General features: G+C 43.4%; 2 protein-coding genes and 1 pseudogene across 3 annotated transcripts; all 3 read left to right on the top strand.

Moving 5' to 3' along the window:
- The first annotated feature begins 1920 nt into the window (after nt 1-1920).
- setd7 (SET domain containing 7, histone lysine methyltransferase) lies at nt 1921-13138 on the top strand. Its single transcript, XM_021561190.3, has 8 exons — nt 1921-3370; nt 4784-4913; nt 5034-5235; nt 5398-5587; nt 5680-5761; nt 7363-7480; nt 11128-11285; nt 11827-13138. Exons 1-8 carry the CDS (start codon nt 3334-3336, stop codon nt 12014-12016), a joined length of 1107 nt encoding a protein of 368 aa, XP_021416865.2. The 5' UTR covers nt 1921-3333; the 3' UTR covers nt 12017-13138.
- A 227-nt stretch (nt 13139-13365) lies between these two features.
- zgc:113425 (CD20-like domain-containing protein) lies at nt 13366-18320 on the top strand. 2 transcript variants are annotated; one of them, XM_021561195.3, is made up of 6 exons: nt 13366-13790; nt 13930-13989; nt 14148-14279; nt 17271-17417; nt 17547-17607; nt 17744-18320. In XM_021561195.3, exons 1-6 carry the CDS (start codon nt 13626-13628, stop codon nt 17848-17850), a joined length of 672 nt encoding a protein of 223 aa, XP_021416870.1. In that variant the 5' UTR covers nt 13366-13625; the 3' UTR covers nt 17851-18320. The 2 variants fall into 2 exon arrangements, with proteins under 2 accessions (XP_021416870.1, XP_021416871.1); XM_021561196.3 differs by having other exon boundaries at nt 13377-13790; nt 17747-18320.
- Nucleotides 15163-16170, top strand: LOC149978289 (general transcription factor II-I repeat domain-containing protein 2A-like; annotated as a pseudogene).
- Nucleotides 18321-18352: the final 32 nt, after the last annotated feature.

Genomic DNA, 18352 nt, shown 5'->3' on the forward strand with positions numbered 1-18352 from the left:
TGTCACAGGAAGGCCAAAAATCATCAAGGGCAACAACCACCCGAGCCACTGCCTGTTCACCCCGTTATCATCCAGAAGGCGAGGTCTGTACAGGTGCATCAAAGCTGGGACCGAGAGACTGAAAATCAGCTTCTATCTCAAGGCCATCAGACTGTTAAATTCTGTTAAATAGCCATCACTAGCAGATTAGGGGCTGCTGCCTTATATACATAGACTTGGAATCCCTGACCACTTTAATAATGGAGAACTACTCACTTTAATAATGTATACATATTTTGCATTACTCATCTCATATGTATACACTGTCTTCTATCCTATTCTACTGAATCTAAGTCTATGCCGCTCTGACATTGCTCGCCCATTCCTTTACTTTAGATTTGTGTTTATTGTTGTGAAATTGTTAGATATTACTGCACTGTTAGAGCTAGAAACACAAGCATTTCGATACACCTGCAATAACTACTGAACACGTGTATGTGACAAATAACATTTGATTTGGGTTTGATTTGAGAGTCTGAATACTAAAGTAAATGTAATAGTTCCATTTTTTTATTTTATACATTTGCAAAAATGTCTATACCTGTTTTTGCTTTGTAATTATATGGTATTGTGTGTGTATATTGAGGGGGGAGATGTAATCTATTTTAGAATAAGGCTGTAACAAAATGTGAAAAAAGTTAAGGGGTCAGAGTGCAGTCGTGACCAAATGTTTTGAGAATGACACAAATATTATTTTTCATAGTCTGCTGCCTCAGTTTGCATGATGGCAATTTGCATATACTCCAGAATGTTATGAAGCGTGATCAGATGAATTGCAATTAATTGCAAAGTCCCTCTTTGCCATGCAAATGAACTAAATCCCCCCAAAACATTTCCACTGCATTTCAGCCCTGCCACAAAAGGACCAGCTGACATCATGTCAGTGATTCTCTCATTAACACAGGTGTGAGTATTGACGAGGACAAGGCTGGAGATCACTCTGTCATGCTGATTGAGTTTTAATAACAGACTAGAAGCTTCAAAAGGAGGGTGGTGCTTGGAATCATTGTTCTTCCTCTGTCAACCATGGTTACCTGCAAGGAAATGCGTGCTGTCATCATTGCTTTGCACAAAAAGGGCTTCACAGGCAAGGATATTGCTGCCAGTAAGATTGCACCTAAATCAACCATTTATCGGATCATCAAGAACTTCAAGGAGAGCGGTTCAATTGTTGTGAAGAAGGCTTCAGGGCGTCCAAGAAAGTCCAGCAAGCGCCAGGACCTTCTCCCAATGTTGATTCAGCTGCGGGATCGGGGCACCACCAGTACAGAGCTTGCTCAGGAATGGCAGCAGGCAGGTGTGAGTGCATCTGCACGCACAGTGAGGCAAAGACTTTTGGAGGATGGCTTGGTGTCAAGAAGGGCAGCAAAGAAGCCACTTCTTGGCCTCCTGGGTGGCGCAGTGGTTAAGGGCAGGGTACTGCAGCTCCAGCTGTGCCATCAGAGACTCTGGCATCAGAGACTCTGGGTTCGCGCCCAGGCTCTGTCGTAACTGGCCGCGACCGGGAGGTCCATGGGGCGACGCACAATGGGCCTAGCGTCGTCCGGGTTAGGGAGGGCTTGGTCGGTAGGGATGTCCTTGTCTCATCGCGCACCAGCGACTCCTGTGGCGGGCCGGACGCAGTGATCGCTTGCCAAGGTTGCCAGGTGCACAGTGTTTCCTCTGACACATTGGTGCGGCTGGCTTCTGGGTTGGATGCGCGCTGTGTTAAGAAGCAGTGCGGTTAGGTTGGGTTGTGTATCGGAGGATGCATGACTTTCAACCTTCGTCTCTCCTGAGCCTACAACAATTGGATAACACGAAATTGGGGAGGACAAAAAAGGGGTAAAAAAAAAAGAAAAAAAGAAGCCACTTCTCTCCAGATGGACAGACGGATATTCTGCAAAAGGTACAGGGATTGATTGGTCTGCTGAGGACTGGGGTAAAGTCATTTCTCTGATGAATCCCCTTTCCGATTGTTTGGGGCATCCGGAAAAAAGCTTGTCCGAAGAAGACATCAGTCCTGTGTCATGCCAACAGTAAAGCATCCTGAGACCTGTGTGAGGTTGCTTCTCAGCCAAGGGAGTGGGCTCACTCACAATTTTGATTAAGAACACAGCCATGAATAAAGAATGATACATCCTCAGAGAGCAACTTCTCCCAACCATCCAGGAACAGTTTGGTGACAATGCCTTTTCCAGCATAATGGAGCACCTTGCCATAAGGCAAAAGTGATAACTAAGTGGCTCTGGGAACAAAACATTGATATTTTGGGTTCATGGCCAGGAAACTTCCCAGACTTTAATCCCATTGAGAACTTGTGGTCAATCCTCAAGTGGCAGATGGGCAAACAAAAACCCACAAATTCTGACAAATTCCAAGCATTGATTATGCAAGAATGGGCTGCCATCAGCTGCCATGTGGCCCAGAAGTTAATTATCAGCATGCCAGGGAGGATTGCAGAGGTCTTGAAAAAGAAGGGTCAACACTGCAAATATAAATAAAAGCCTTTGACACGTATGAAATTCTTGTAATTATACTTCAGTATTCCATAGTAACATCTGACAAAAATATCTGAAGACACTGAAGCAGCAAACTTTGTGAAAATGTATATTTGTGTCATTCTCAAAACTTTTGGCCATGACTGTACTTTACAAATGCACTGGATGTAGACAGGAGGAGTATTATATACCAGCTGAGCCAAAATGCTGCAATTGTGCTGGTAAACATCCACCCAAATTTCTGAAGTGTCCTGTTAGGGAGAAGGAGATGGAGGTGGCAAGAATAAGGGCTGTCCAGAATGTCTCCCATCCGTAGGCATTGAGAAGAGTGGAAGAAAGGCATGAAGTTGAAGAAGTAATAGTAGTAGGAGTAGAGACACAAGATGATGTTCCTTTTCTACAGAGGGATCCTGACATGTTCCATGTTAATTAAGAAGGTGAACTTTGTTGCGTTTACTTTGGTTATCAACTGCACAGAGCAAACGGAAATAGAATCGGAGAAAATTGGCATGATTGTGAGTGCAATTGAGCGTTTTTTGGGACTTGCGAACTTTTCTGCAGAGGCATTACAAGGAATCTTGTTGATGAATGCTCCGTCTCCCCGCAATGTAATATATTATTTTTTGTTTTTTTTCAACACCCGGTACAGTAGGTGGCGGCAATACACCTATAGGTGTATTCTGTCATAACACTTTAAAGAAGAAGAAGAAAAGAGCTGAGGGAAGCAGTGTAGTGGTTGATGAAGTGCAGAATATTACAAAATCGACCGCAACACGTCAATTCTCTGCGCGTGTAATCCACGGAAAGGGCCACTATGGACAGCGATGATGATATGGAAGAAGTGGTTGAAGGTACGGAAAAGGCTGACAAACGCATATGCGTCGTTTTTTGTGTATTTGTTACATATTTTCCGGTAAACTCTCCGCATAATATACCATGAACAAATTGATATTATGGTTTTTGACAGGGGTTGTGGGCCCGTAGCGCCCGGGACTTTATTTCCGATGGAAGCCCACTCTTCGGGCGAGCGAGGCAGCAGTAGCGACACAAAACTGGGCTGATGTGCTTTGACACTCACGTAGGCTACGTCGATGCGTTTGCCAAAATTGTAGACTTGACCTAAAGTTTGTCATATTAGGTGCTGCGCTAAATCCGTGACACTTTACTAACCGTAGGCCTACTTTCTTTTACATCACAAAATTGTTACTTTTAGAACATAGTTTTGTTATTGACGCAGTAACATTGTTTTTAGTGAATATCAGGGGTAATTCGATATGCATAGGGTCAGACGACCGCGTGCGTGCGAGTTCTTGTTATGTTGACATGTTGACAATTCCATATGTAGCTGCTGGCACCTGGTTACTTATATTTTGTTTGGGGTTGAGTTAAACTAAAATAATTAAATATAGCAGACAACCGTTAGGTTCGGCTGCAACACCCTGAGAACCAACTAGTCTTAAAGCTCCTACTCCATGGCCCAAATAGTAATTCATAGCAGTTGATGTGGTCCTGATAGCTCGCATAAAAAGGGTTCGATGGCATAGGCTACCCATTCAGTTAAAATGATCACAAGAGCAGAGAAAGGCCAGTGCATTTCGCAACCCACACATGATTTACTGCACACACTCTATGTAATTGTTTGAAACCTGGACGTTTTAGCCAAAACCCGACCATAGTAACGTTGAAGGAATTATTACTCGTATGCCATTGAAACCAGCATTTCTCTTGGTTTACAAATTTTAAAAAATCACTAGCCAGAGGCACACACCTAGTCATATTATATGACTAGGATTGTGCCTTTGGTTGATGAAAGAAATGTTGCTTTGGAAACCAAGAGAAGCAAGGTATAGTATTACCAACCCTGAAGTGGTGCTGCCATGGCACCAAGTGGTCAGGTTGCCCGAATATCATCAGACTTTGATCTGGATCAGGACAGCAAGCACAGCGAAGGGTGCATTTATCATCTGGACTCAACTTTTGAAAAACTATCTGGTCGTTTTCGCCAATTGGATAGGATTAAATGCATAGGAATAGAACAGGTGTCGCCATTCAAGTCGATAAGTCATCCATTCTATTTATTCTATGCATTTAATCCTATCTGATAACTTTTGAAAAACTGGGCCCAAATACAGTGAATTGGCAATAATGCAGACTCCTAAATGTGTGGTTCTTTTTCCGAGACGATTTGTAGCAATGGAGGCTGTTGAACTCCAGTGTAAACTGTCTTGTGCCTCTGTCCAATCCTGATGTGTGTGCGTATCCAGGCCCTCTGGATGAGGATGACCAGCCTCACGGGTTCTGTACAGTCACCTTCTCCTCCAGTGATCGCTTTGAAGGACATTTTACACATGGAGAAAAGAATGGGAAGGGCAAGTTCTTCTTTTTCGATGGCAGGTATGACAGAAAAGCATACACAGTCCATTCAAGTGTGACTGATCTCACTCGCTCGGTCAGGCTCTTATCAAGCTACGTTGCCTTGCCTTAATTAAACCTCTCCCTTCCTCCCCTCCACAGCACCTTGGAGGGGTTCTATGTGGACGATGCGTTACAGGGTCAGGGGGTATACTCGTATGAGGATGGAGGGGTCCTCCGTGGGACCTATATGGATGGGGACCTCAACGGCCCTGCACAGGAGTTTGACTCTGAGGGCCGGCTGATGTTTGAAGGCCAGTACAAAGACAACAGCCGCTGTGGGGAGTGTTGGATCTACTACCCTGTGAGTCATCATACTCACCTGTAACTTATGTTACACTACACAAGTTACATTGAGATGTTATAGGGAGGAGAACCTACCACTAAACTTGGTTGCTTTTCCATATTCAATAATGAAGAATGAAATGATTGAACACTCAACTAATTGCTGTGTGTGTGTGTCCAGGACCGTGGCAGTGTATTTGGGCAGGTGAACGAGGATGGCGAGATGACCGGTAAAGCGGTGGCGTATGTTTACCCTGATGGCCAAACGGCTCTCTACGGGAGCTTCGTGGAGGGGGAGCTGATCGAGGCTCGACTCGCCGCCCTCGTTTCCATGGAGACCACCAGACCACACTTGGACGTTTCATCTGACAGTAAGTGACATGAGACACAGCACAAGTAAACTGGTAGTCAAATATAATGCTATATGGTTTCTAAAATTTCAGCATTTCCTGTTCTTTCTTAGGCCCTGTGTACTCCTATGATAAATCCACTTCCACCTGTATCGCTACCCACACTCTTCTTCCAGACCCCTATGAAAGCAAAAGGTAGGTACAGTGCATTCAGAAAGTATTCAAACCCCTTGACTTTTTCCACATTTTGTTGCGTCACATTCTTATTCTAAAATGTATTAAATAAATAAAAAGTCCTCATCAATCTACACAATACCTCACAATGACAAAGTGGAGACAGATTTTTTGACATTTTTGCAAATATATATATATATATATTTTTTAAACATTTTAAAACACCTTATTTACATAGGTATTCAGACCCTTTGCTATGAGATTTGAAATTGAGCTCAAGTGCATCCTGTTTCCATTGATCATCCTTGATGTTTCTACAACTTGATTGGAGTCCACCTGTGGTAAATTCAATTAATTGGATATGATTTGGAAAGGCACACAGTTGACAGTGCATGTCAGCGCAAAAACCAAGCCATGCGGTCGAAGGAATTGTCCATAAAGCTCTGAGACCGGATCGTGTCGAGGCACAGATCTGGAGAAGGGAAGCAAAACATGTCTGCAGCATTGAAGGTCCCCAAGAACACATTGGCCTCCATCATTCTGGGCCGGCAGGGCAGCCTAGTGGTTAGTAACCGGAAGGTTGTCAGCTCGGGGATTTGAACTTGCAAGGTACAAATCTGTCGTTCTGCCCATGAACAGGCCGTCATTGAAAATACGAATTTGTTCTTAACTGACTTGTTAAAGGTCAAATAAAAAAAATCTTAAATGAAAGAATTTTGGCCACGAAGACTCTTCCTAGAGCTGGCCGCCTGGCCAAACTGAACAATCGGGGGAGAAGAGCCTTGGTCAGGGAGGTGCCCGAGAGTGACCCACTCTGTGGAGATGGGAAAACCTTCCAGAAGGACAACCATATCTGCAGCACTCCACCAATCAGGCTTGCTTGGAGTTTGCCAAAAGGCACCTTGAGAAACAAGATTCTCTGGTCTGATGAAACCAAAATTGAAAACCTTGGCCTGGATGCCAAGCGCCACGTATGGAGGAAACCTGGCACCAATCCTATGGTGAAGCGTAGCCTGATGAAGACAGCCAATAATTAAATTTAATTAAATAGGTAATTACATTTTTGCATCTGAGCTCCTATTTTCAAGCGTAGCGGTGACCGCATCATGCTGTGGGGAAGTTTTTCAACGCCAGGGACTGGGAGACTAGTCCGGCTCGAGATCCTTGATGAAAACCTGCTCCAGAGCGCTCAGGACCTCAGACTGGGCCGACGGTTCACCTTCCAACAGGATAACGATCTTAAGCAAAAAGCCAAGACAACGCAGGAGTGGCTTCAAGACAAGTCTCTGAATGTCCTTGAGGGGCCCAGCTGGGCTCCCCATCCAACCTGACAGAGATTGAGAGGAACTGCAGAGAAGAATTGGAGAAACTCCCCAAATACAGGTGTGCCAAGCTTGTAGCGTCATATCCAAGGAGACTCGAGGCTGTAATCAATGCCAAAGGTGCTTCAACAAAGTACTGAGTAAAGGGTCTGAATACCTATGTAAATGTGATTTCTGTTTTCCATTTTTAATACATTTGTTTGTGCATAGACATCCTATGGGTTTACCTTCGGCTATCGCATAATAGGGAGAAGCTGATCTGAAGTCAGTTTTGCTGCTTCATTCCCCGTTGTGTCACAGGGTATTTGTGGCAGACTCACTGATCTCAGGAGCAGGAGAAGGCTTGTTTGCCAAGATGGATGTTGAGGCCAATGTTGTAATGGCCTTTTACAACGGAGTACGCATCACACACTCAGAGGTAAGAGGGAGACAGAGCTGTGTTTGTGTGTCAAATCAAATGTTACTTGTCACATGCTTTGTAAACAACAGGTGTAGACCAACATTGAAATGCTTACTTACGGTCCCTTGCCAACAATGTAGAGGGGGAAAAAATAGAGAAATAATAACGCAAGGAAATAATAGACCATGTATAATGATAACTTGGCTATATACATGGGGTACCAGTACCAAGTCAATGTGCAGGGGTACAAGGTAATTGAGGTAGATATGTACCGTGGTTTCTCCTTTAAAAGTTGCGAGCATACACCGTGAGATTTAGGTAATTTGTGGTTTAGTACCTGTACTCTTCATCACCACTTCATTGCTCCAGACCAGCGCAATGGGGAGTTAGAGCACTGATTATACTTTTGAGTGGCGCAACGGTCTAATGCAAGCTGTGTTGCTACAAATGCTAGTTCAATACCCGTGTTGGCCTCATGAGATGACTGTAGGTTTTTGGTTTCTATGCCTATAAATCATTCTAAATAACTATTTCTGTTTTTAACTGGCTTTATTTACAAATTAGTAACAATGTCTCACCCCATGTCCAAGAATGGCCTTTTTCTCGCTCATTTTACGTTATTTGAAAATGAAATAATCTCAAATATTTAAGGGGCATTGCACTAATAATGGCACTGACTAGGGAAACGTTCCTGCTGTTCTATTCTTAGTGCCAGTCTGCACGTTCAAACTAAAACAATGTAACTACACTGCTCAAAAAAATAAAGGGAACACTAAAATAACACATCCTAGATCTGAATGAATGAAATATTCTTATTAAATACTTTTTTCTTTACATAGTTGAATGTGCTGACAACAAAATCACAAAAATGATCAATGGAAATCAAATTTATCAACCCATGGAGGTCTGGATTTGGAGTCGCACTCAAAATTAAAGTGGAAAATCACACTACAGGCTGATCCAACTTTGACGTAATGTCCTTAACAAGTCAAATGAGGCTCAGTTGGTGTGTGGCCTCCATGTGCCTGTATGACCTCCCTACAACGCCTGGGCATGCTCCTGATGAGGTGGCGGATGGTCTCCTGAGGGATCTCCTCCCAGACCTGGACTAAAGCATCTGGACAGTCTGTGGTGCAACGTGGCATTGGTGGATGGAGCGAGACATGATGTCCCAGATGTGCTCAATTGGATTCAGGTCTGGGGAACAGGCGGGCCAGTCCATAGCATCAATGCCTTCCTCTTGCAGGAACTGCTGACAAACTCCAGCCACATGAGGTCTAGCGTTGTCTTGCGTTAGGAGGAACCCAGGGCCAACCGCACCAGCATATGGTCTCACAAGGGGTTTCAGGATCTCATCTCGATACCTAATGGCAGTCAGGCTACCTCTGGCGAGCACATGGAGGGCTGTGCGGCCCCCCCAAAGAAATGCCACCCCACACCATGACTGACCCACTGCCAAACCGGTCATGCTGGAGGATGTTGCAGGCAGCAGAACGTTCTCCACGGCGTCTCCAGACTCTGTCACGTCTGTCACATGTGCTCAGTGTGAACCTGCTTTCATCTGCGAATTTTCCAATCTTGGTGTTCTCTGGCAAATGCCAAACATCCTGCACGGTGTTGGGCTATAAGCACAACCCCCACCTGTGGACGTCGGGCCCTCATACCACCCTCATGGAGTCTGTTTCTGACCGTTTGAGCAGACACATGCTTATTTGTGGCCTGCTCGAGGTCATTTTGCAGGGCTCTGGCAGTGCTCCTCCTGCTCCTCCTTGCACAAAGGAGGAGGTAGCGGTCCTGCTGCTGCGTTGTTGCCCTCCTACGGCCTCCTCCACGTCTCCTGATGCACTGGCCTGTCTCCTGGTAGCGCCTCCATGCTCTGGACACCGCTGACAGACACAGCAAACCTTCTTGCCATAGCTCGCATTGATGTGCCATCCTGGATGAGCTGCACTACCTGAGCCACTTGTGTGGGTTGTAGACTCCGTCTCATGCTACCACTAGAGTGAAAGAACCGCCAGCATTCAAAAGTGACCAAAACATCAGCCAGGAAGCATAGGAACTGAGAAGTGGTCTGTGGTCACAACCTGCAGAACCACTCCTTTATTGGGGGTGTCTTGCTAATTGCCTATAATATCCACCTGTTGTCTATTTCATTTGCACAACAGCATGTGAAATGTATTGTCAATCATTGTTGCTTCCTAAGTGGACAGTTTGATTTCACAAAAGTGTGATTGACTTGGAGTTACATTGTGTTGTTTAAGTGTTCCCTTTATTTTTTTGAGCAGTGTAATAATGGCATCTTTAAGCTTTCATTAATAAAATAATGATACAAATTTAGTTATGGATCCATAATGATTTACTATGGGAATAAATATCACTGAATTACAGAAATATTCTCATCCTCTATATGTTATTGTTGGTGTAGTCACGTATTTTTCGATATACTGTAGACCTACCGTAGGCGACATGAGTCTGTGTTGAGTAATGTGCTGTTAAAAGTGGTTTAGGTTTTATTTATTTAAAGAGCATATTGACGTTAGAAGCAATAGCCTACAACAATTTCACTACCGTTTCGCACTGCTCTGAGACAAGCAATCAATGAGAATTATTTTCACTGAATCTCCGTTTGGGTGTTGGTTAGACTAGAATTACACAATTAGGTTGTAGAAATGTTATGCTCTTAGTGTAACTTTTATTTAACTAGGCAAGTCGGTTAAGAACAAAATCTTATTTACAAGGACAGCCTACTCATTCCTCCCCGTCAGGGAATTGAACCCCGGTCTCCCACGAGCGTGCCCTACCCGCACGACACTGATTCTTTAGCTAAATAGCCAAGTAAAGTACTCCTGACCGTCACATTGTACAGCGCCATATTTTCCGTTCCATCCTAGAGGGTTTTTCTTGGAATAGAAATACCATAATATTAATCTAATGAATTAAGCAAGTACCAGTCAAACGTTTGGACACACCTACTCATTCCAGGGTTTTTCTTTAGTTTTACGATTTTCTACATTGTGAGGTCTTCCCTATTATTCTACAACTATGAAATAGCACGTATGGAATCAGTTAAGAACAAATTCTTATTTACAAGGACAGCCTACTCCTTCCTCCCCGTCGGGGAATTGAACGCCTGCGTGTCCGCATTCTCTAGTACAGTCATTATTGAAGGCTATCAAATGCTTCTCAAAGATGCCTTCTGGTGGTCAAACTAGCACCAACTAGCATTAATGGTACCAGTGGTTCACACTTAAATAACGTGCCATAGAATTCTGCGGCAACATGCAAGCTGCGCCGCAGCACGCTGCAACTTTTAAAGGAGGAACCACTGTTGGTAGGGGTAAAGTGACTAGGCAACAGAATAGAAAATACACAATAGCAGCAGTGTATATGATGAGTCAAAATAGTTCATGCAAATATGGTCAATGCAGATAGTCTGGCTAGCTATTTGGTTAACTATTTACGTGTGTGTTCATGCAAAACCAGCTTAAGCTCTAGGCGATGTTATGTAAAATTTTCACAAAGACCAGGTATGGGCAATAATCATTCACATGGCAAACCAAATACTGTGTATATAGATGTCTGTGCTAAACACAACTTAATTTTCAAATTAAATACTTGTTGTTTTTGTTGTTGTTGTTTGTGGTGTTGCCAACGGTGCTTCCCAGGTAGACACTAGGGATTGGTCCCTGAACGGGAATACCATCTCCCTGGATGAGGACACGGTGATCGACGTTCCACAGCCCTTCCACCAGATGGACAGATACTGTGCCTCGCTGGGACACAAGGCCAACCACTCCTTCACCCCAAACTGCAAATACGACCCGTGAGAATAATCCAAGCATAGCAGGAACAAATATGACCCAACTTGAGAGCAACATGATGTTCAGGAGGGTACAATGTTCTGAAGAGTAAAGATAGAAATGTAATGTATTCTATGGTTGGACGGTATGCAGATTTTCATACCATTTCTGTACCACACCGGGGTATACGGTGTAACCGAAAGTACACACAAGGTGTGCTATTAATAATAATTAAACGCACAAAACAATTTTGGCAACAGGGATCTTGAGATTGAATGTCTGCTGTAACCATGAAGCTTGATCTTTACATCTAACCACTTCGCAAGTAAGGTAGCAAACCAAATTCATAGCTGGAGCCCTGTGCTGGATATAATTGATTTCTTAGTTATACATCCCCCGTGAGGCGTGGGTGCCCCAAACCCACAATGTTTTTTTTTTTACAGTAAAAATCATACCGTTGGTATAAACGATATATATCGTCCAAGCCTAATCTATTCTGTCATGTTCTATTCCAGTATATGTTCCATTATTAAAAACGCGGCTGTTGTTAATTTGTTTTCTCAGATTCGTCCACCCTCGTTTTGGACCCATCAAGTGCGTCCGCACCCTGCAGGCGGTGCAGAGGGATGAGGAGCTGACTGTTGCCTATGGTTACGACCACGAGCCATCGGGGAAGAGCGGTCCGGAAGCACCAGACTGGTACAAACAGGAACTGCAGGCCTTCCAGCAAAGACAGGCTACCAACGGGCAGTAAAAAAAACACACTACTACTCCACTCAATCTACCCCAACAACAACAACAACAACAACTACGATTAAGCACCTACTACTCCAGTCGTATAACTGCTACCCACCTCCCTGCCCTTTGCACAGGAGCAATAAGTCCCAAAATGTAAAAAATAAAATAATTTCAAAATACCGACCCAGTTGGGGCAACTTTCCCGACCTGAACTAATGTTACCCTTACACCCAAACACCCTCTACCTTAACAGTGCTCTCAATGAAGCCCTGCTTCAACCTCCACCTACTCATTGATAACCGCCCTCCTCTAGACTGAACCCCTCTGCCTGAGCCCCCAGTCTTGCTACGGCTGCTCCTTGAGGACAAATAGCACAGATTCTTTCCAAACATTGAAGGATTGTTCCAGAGCTTGGCATCACAGGTGGAAGGTGTGATATGTCGCTTTGTACGGTATAGGAATGGGACACTGCTGTACGTGGGTGAGGATGTTATGGTGCTATGGAGATCAGCACTAACCCGGCCACACTTGTACTTAAACACAGGAACATATGGTTCATGTCAAGAGACCAATCAGATGTAATGTACAAGGTTTACTGCTGTATTTGTTGCTTTGTGAATCTTGTTCTCCCCAGCCTGTCTTTTATACAACCTATGGACATGAACTGGTATGTGGAGTGTCCTTGATATTAGTTTGGTAATTGTGATGAAGTTAGACCCCTATTCCTTTTACTCTGCTGTGACAGGATGTGTACTGGCTGTTTAAACCTTGTTCCTGTGTCAATCTAAATAGGTTTCAAGACATTGGTGTTGCCAAATAATTTCCCCAACATCACCTGAGTATAGTTAGTATAAATTAGATTCTAAATGGCCTCTTGTGCCACTTAGAGTAAATTAACATGGTTGGCCTTCTAACCTTTTTTTGACATGCATTAAATACTAACCAATGATGTCTAGTTATTTAGTTACATTTATTTATCAACACATTTCTCACCTTTTGGTTTGTGTTGTCAACTCTGCACATGATTCAGACCAATAAGTGAGCTCATCTTTGGAGACTGCTTCTCTTTTGGATAAAAAGGTAAACTGTGATGGGAAGTAGCCCAAACTAAACACAAATAAAGACTACATGAACCATCCCACTGTGACTTGCAAATATTTCTTTATTCTAACTTGCTAGTTTTAACAAAGAGTATGTGTAAATTATTAATGTATTGATTAATCTCGATTGGCAATAGTTAAGTAGTATTCAAAACCAGATTTGTGTTAGCTCATGAAACGCAACATCGCGAGAAGGAACTACCTCCTACCTACCAGAATGATGGCCGAGAAGGGGTTAAATATTTGCATTGTATTTCTTTGCTGTGCACCTGCGCGTGGGCGGGTTAATGGTTAACGCGCTGAAGTTCACCTGTCGTGCGTGAGTCAACAAACCAACACAACAGCCCGGAAGAAAGTCAATGAGCGGGCAGGGTGAAAGGACAGTTGACCTATTTAACAAAAGTATAATACATTATAAACATGTTGCAGTGAGAGAACTTATTGTGGAAGTCGGACTGGGTGTTTTTCTGTGAACTCGATAGGACAAAGGACTTTGGAAGCGCCAAAGTGAAAGTGCGTCGTGAGATGGACCGCTACCGGTATTTCATCTTTAACCAGCGCAGTGTCGTCGTTCTGGGCATTCTGCAGGTAGCATGTGCGGCGCTGTGCTTGGTGTGCGGATTCATTGATGCGTTTTTTCGGAAAAACACCACACTCAGTGAAACTAGGGCACCTGTGTGGGCGGGTTTGGTGAGTATGAGTGTTCTTTCATCGAAACAGATTTAATAATTCATCAAAATATAGAGGATGACACTTGACTATATTGATTTTGTGGTGACACATTGGACTGTGCCTGTTTGTCGTCATTCATAATGACTTCCTCCTATAGATTATGGCCTGCCCAGGTGCGCTGGCGCTCTTTGCTTCCCAAAGGAAAAACCCAGTATTGGTAAGTGTGATAAAGGTAGCCTTGGCTTGATGCTACGTTCCTCCTATTGAATTATAATTAAAGCACACCAAACATGACTGTTAATTTTGTCTGACTGAATGCCACAAAGGTGACAAATAATAATAAATCCTCTAATAGCGTGGTTTGACCCTGTTCAGGTGAATGTAATGATCGCTGTCTCAGTGTGCTCCTGTGTTTCCGTGGTGATGGTGTCAGGTTACGCCTTCCTAACTTTGACCTATGGCGAGAATGACAACGAGGTGTTCCACCATCACAACAACCTTGAAGTGGTAATACCCGACCCTACCACAAACGATCAACGAACTCTTTCACACACATCCCCTAGTCTGGTCTGTGTGTCAGTCAGTTTCTGTCACAAAGGATTTAGTCTGGTATATCCAACCTGGTCTCACAGCATTTTGTATAGTTCTGTACATAAATTTGAGGCAATCTATTTTAGCCAAACTCAACGGCAGAAAGAAACAAAGATTTGAACGCGATTGAACTGTAAATATCACAGATAAGAGCTTAGTTACCAGTATATTTGTTTATATGGCTGTTTGTTTGTAAGTTGACCCTGAAAACCGTATTTTCAAAGACGAGTGGACGGAACAGTATTTATTCATTTTCCCCGCAACTAGCACAAAAACAATGTGCCTGATATGCAGTGAGTCCGTAGCACTCTTGAAAAGTGAGTGTTCAAATCAAATTTTATTGTTAAGCGCCATTATGACACCAGGCATAGTAAATTCGATCAGATGTATCCCCTGAACACAGAGGTGAGAACAAACTAGATTAACCAACTCAAATCCCAATATGAGAGGTCCACCAAAGTCCTTGTCAATTCCCTGACAGCCCAACAATGTGCAATGGAGTGTTCACTGAGGATAGCTTGGGTTTTGGGAAAACACAAAAAACAATTTTCAGATGCTGAGATGGTAAAATAATGCATGTGTGAAGTTGCTGACACCTTGCTTGAAGGTAAACAAAAAGATGAGCTCAGGGAAAAGATCAACCATATCCCACTGTCAGATTCCACAGCAATGAGGAGATCTGGAATATTAGCTGAAGATTTAACTTCACAAATTGATGAGGCCATTCAGAATGCACCATGCATTTCATTAGCTGTGGATGAATCAACAGATAACACTGATAATACCCAGCTTCTGGTGTTTGTCAGATTTTATAACGAAACAAAGGAATTCTGTGAGAAGCTGTTGGGCTTAACAAATCTAGAAGCACACACACACAGGGAGAGGATATCCATGAGGTCATCAAAGGGATGCTGACAAGAAGGGGGAGAGATCTCAAGTCACTGGTCTCCGTCACCACAGATGGAGCTCCAGCCATGATAGGAAGAGGGAGGGGACTGGTTGCACGTTTGAAAGAGGACCACCCTGACCTGAAATATCACCACATCATTCATCAATCTGTCCTGTGTGTCAGTCTGGGAAAAGAGTATTCTGAGGTCATGACAACGATGATGAAACTGTTAAAACTTTTTGAGAGCAACATCACCCCTACAACACCACTTGAGGCATTCTGACAGAGGCCGATGCCAGTTTTGATGACTTACTACTGCACAACACTGTCAGATGGCTCAGCAAAGGCAGGGTTTTGGAAAGATTTTGGGCCATTCAGGAGGAAATCAAAGTTTTCTTATCAGAGTAAAAGAGTGACATGGCAACTCAGTTTTTGGAAGATGAGAAGATGGAAACAGTTGGATTTTTGACAGACATTACATCACACCTTAATTAACTGAATGTTAAGCTGCAGGGACAGGACAACACAGTGTGTGCTATGATAACAGCAGTCTGGGCTTTCCAGAGGAAATTGGAGCTTTTCAAGAATGACCTCCAGGGAGAACGTGTCCACTTTCCCAATCTTCTGGTGCAAACGCAGGGAGACAAAGATGTTCCCAACCATGTTGATCACATCCAGAAGCTGATGTAAAACTTCAAGGCTTGCTTTTATAACTTTATTGTTGGAAGAGAACTGCTGCTGCTCATCCAGAACCCCTTCTTGGTCACAAATGTGACAAAGTTGTCTGAAGAAGGAAAACAGATTTTTAAATAAGGAGATGTTGCATCACTGCAAATGGAGTCGATTGAGCTGCAAGAAGATGTGGCTTTGAAGGAGCAGGCTGGTGATTTGTGATCCTGTCACATTCTGGGGAAGATGGTGCCCGCAGCTGATGTCCCTGTTCTCAAGAAACTGGCACTATACATCCTGACCATGTTTGGCTCCACATACAGCTGTAAATCAGCCTTCTCCACAATTAAGTTTATTATTTAAAAAAAAATACAGCACCAGGCTCCCCAATGAACACTTGCACCAGTGTCTCAGAGTTTCTCTAACATCATTTGCACCAAAGTTCAAAGCAGATTATTTTTGTTAATATCCTTTGTTCTCCAGAAAACATGCACTTTATTTGATTTAAAAAACATTTAATTCAAGGCCCGTGTACAATGGTTCAAATAGTAGTTGAGTAACCCTGCTCTATTTAGTATGATATGTTACGTTTTGGCTGGTGTTTATTAATTTGTGATTGTCCATCACGCATTTCGTATGATATGTTACGAATTACAATTCATATTATATGTTACGAATTTGCCAAAAGTATTATGTTACGAATTTCAGCTAGGTGGCTAACGTTAGCTAGCTCGCTAGGTTAGGAGTTAGGGTTAAGTTTATGTAACCAGTGTTAAATGGCTAGCTGGTTAGCGGGGTGCGTGCTAATAGCATTTCAATCGGTGATGTCACTCGCTCTGAGACCTTGAAGTATTTGTTTCCCATGCTCTGCAAGGGCTGCGGCTTTTGTGGAGCGATGGGTAACGGTGCTTCGAGGGTGACTGTTGTCGATGTGTGCAGAGGGTCCCTGGTTCGAGGAGAGGGACGGAAGCAATACTGTTACATTTAGAAGTTAGGTTAAAGGAAGGGTTAGCTAACATGCTAGGTAGTTGCACAGTAGTAAGTAGTTGAAAAGTTGCTGAAATCCTGAAGTTGTATTGCTAGACGTTCGCGTTGTACATTTGCCTTAAGTAACCATCGAAAAACCAAGAATGTCAGATTGACATACAGAATAATACGAAATGCTCTGAGACCAGGTTGGTATCTGACACTTCCTCCCTGATAGCCTGGGGATGAGGTTACAAAGGATTTGACTAAAGCAGAAAGTACTCTCTCTAAATCCTAAGGAGGTACCTAAATACCCGTCTTACACCCCAAACACACCTTGGATGGTTCATCAATAATAATGTGTGTTTCTGACTGCTCTACAGAGGTTTATGCTGAGCCGGATGGTGAAAGGGGCCAATGCCACCATACTGTTGGTCTGTATCGTCAGCCTGGTCCTCTCCTCTCTCATCGCCTTTGTAGGCTGTCGCAGTCTGCCCCTCTGTGGCTGCTACGATGGTCTCACTGGCCTGGTAAGAACATGTAGTAGTGCTAAACTACACTAAACCATTTCACAGCACTAGATAATCATACCTGCTAATCATATGCAGTTGTCTGCCTAATCCTCCCATGTTTTCAGACTGTGTATGTGTGTGTTTCAGGAGATATTGGTCCCTCAGAATGACCCCAGCCCACAGACTGAGCTTGTGTGTACATGGCAAGGTAAGTTATCTAGGTGAGTGAGGAAGAGGGAAAGCTAGGTGGTCGAGCTCTGGCTAGTCTTAGGCTGAGAGTTTGCTACTGTATGTTGAGACACTTGTTTGGTATTGACTGTAGTGATAGTTGCTCTCTCCCCCAGCAGGTGGCGAAGACAGTGTGTTAAACTCTCCAGTGAACTTCAGCGACAGATGTCCTGAGGAAGAGGAGGCGCCTTCCAAACTCCCCCCCTACAGCAGACTCACCTGAGAGGAATCCTCTAGGCCAGTGGTTACCTAACCTCGTGAAAGGGGACTTCACAAGGTTAGGATGAAAACCAGCAAACCCAGCTATAGAGGATTGTTATGTTAAAGTGAGTAGCTAGTTATATTATTGTCCACTAGCATTTCACCAAACAGAGAACCAAGAGGAGGCAGAATAACAGATGCAATATACCAAACATTTAAAACTGCCATTTCAAATATGTTTATTTTTTACCACTTATTACCCATCTACTTGTATGTGTAAATCCCTGTGTAATATACACATAGTTAGTGTAAATATGCCTTTTTTAATGAATTTGCCAAAGTTTCAGCTTGGAAGTGCCTTGTGGTATCCCATGACTGTTGAAATGTACATGGTCCTTCTGTGAGGCTGCTCACGTTTGGATTGTTGCCCTGTTTTATAGGTGATTTTTATATGCCATGTTATATTCAACTAAATAAATCTTCTGTAATGTTTTTTTTTGGTGATCTTTCTTTAACCGTCCCGT

The sequence above is a fragment of the Oncorhynchus mykiss genome, chromosome 14 (genome assembly GCF_057628025.1).
Source record: "Oncorhynchus mykiss isolate SJ-2025 chromosome 14, ASM5762802v1, whole genome shotgun sequence".
Taxonomy (NCBI): domain Eukaryota; kingdom Metazoa; phylum Chordata; class Actinopteri; order Salmoniformes; family Salmonidae; genus Oncorhynchus; species Oncorhynchus mykiss.

Coding starts and splice junctions, on each gene's coding strand:
- setd7 (XM_021561190.3), top strand. CDS start 3,334: ATGGACAGCGATGATGATATGGAAGAAGTGGTTGAAG. Junction 3,371..4,783: donor TATGGAAGAAGTGGTTGAAG/GTACGGAAAAGG, acceptor GTGCGTATCCAG/GCCCTCTGGATGAGGATGAC. Junction 11,286..11,826: donor CCAAACTGCAAATACGACCC/GTGAGAATAATC, acceptor TTGTTTTCTCAG/ATTCGTCCACCCTCGTTTTG.
- zgc:113425 (XM_021561195.3), top strand. CDS start 13,626: ATGGACCGCTACCGGTATTTCATCTTTAACCAGCGCAGTGTCGTCGTT. Junction 17,418..17,546: donor ACGATGGTCTCACTGGCCTG/GTAAGAACATGT, acceptor TGTGTGTTTCAG/GAGATATTGGTCCCTCAGAA. Junction 17,608..17,743: donor GCTTGTGTGTACATGGCAAG/GTAAGTTATCTA, acceptor TCTCTCCCCCAG/CAGGTGGCGAAGACAGTGTG.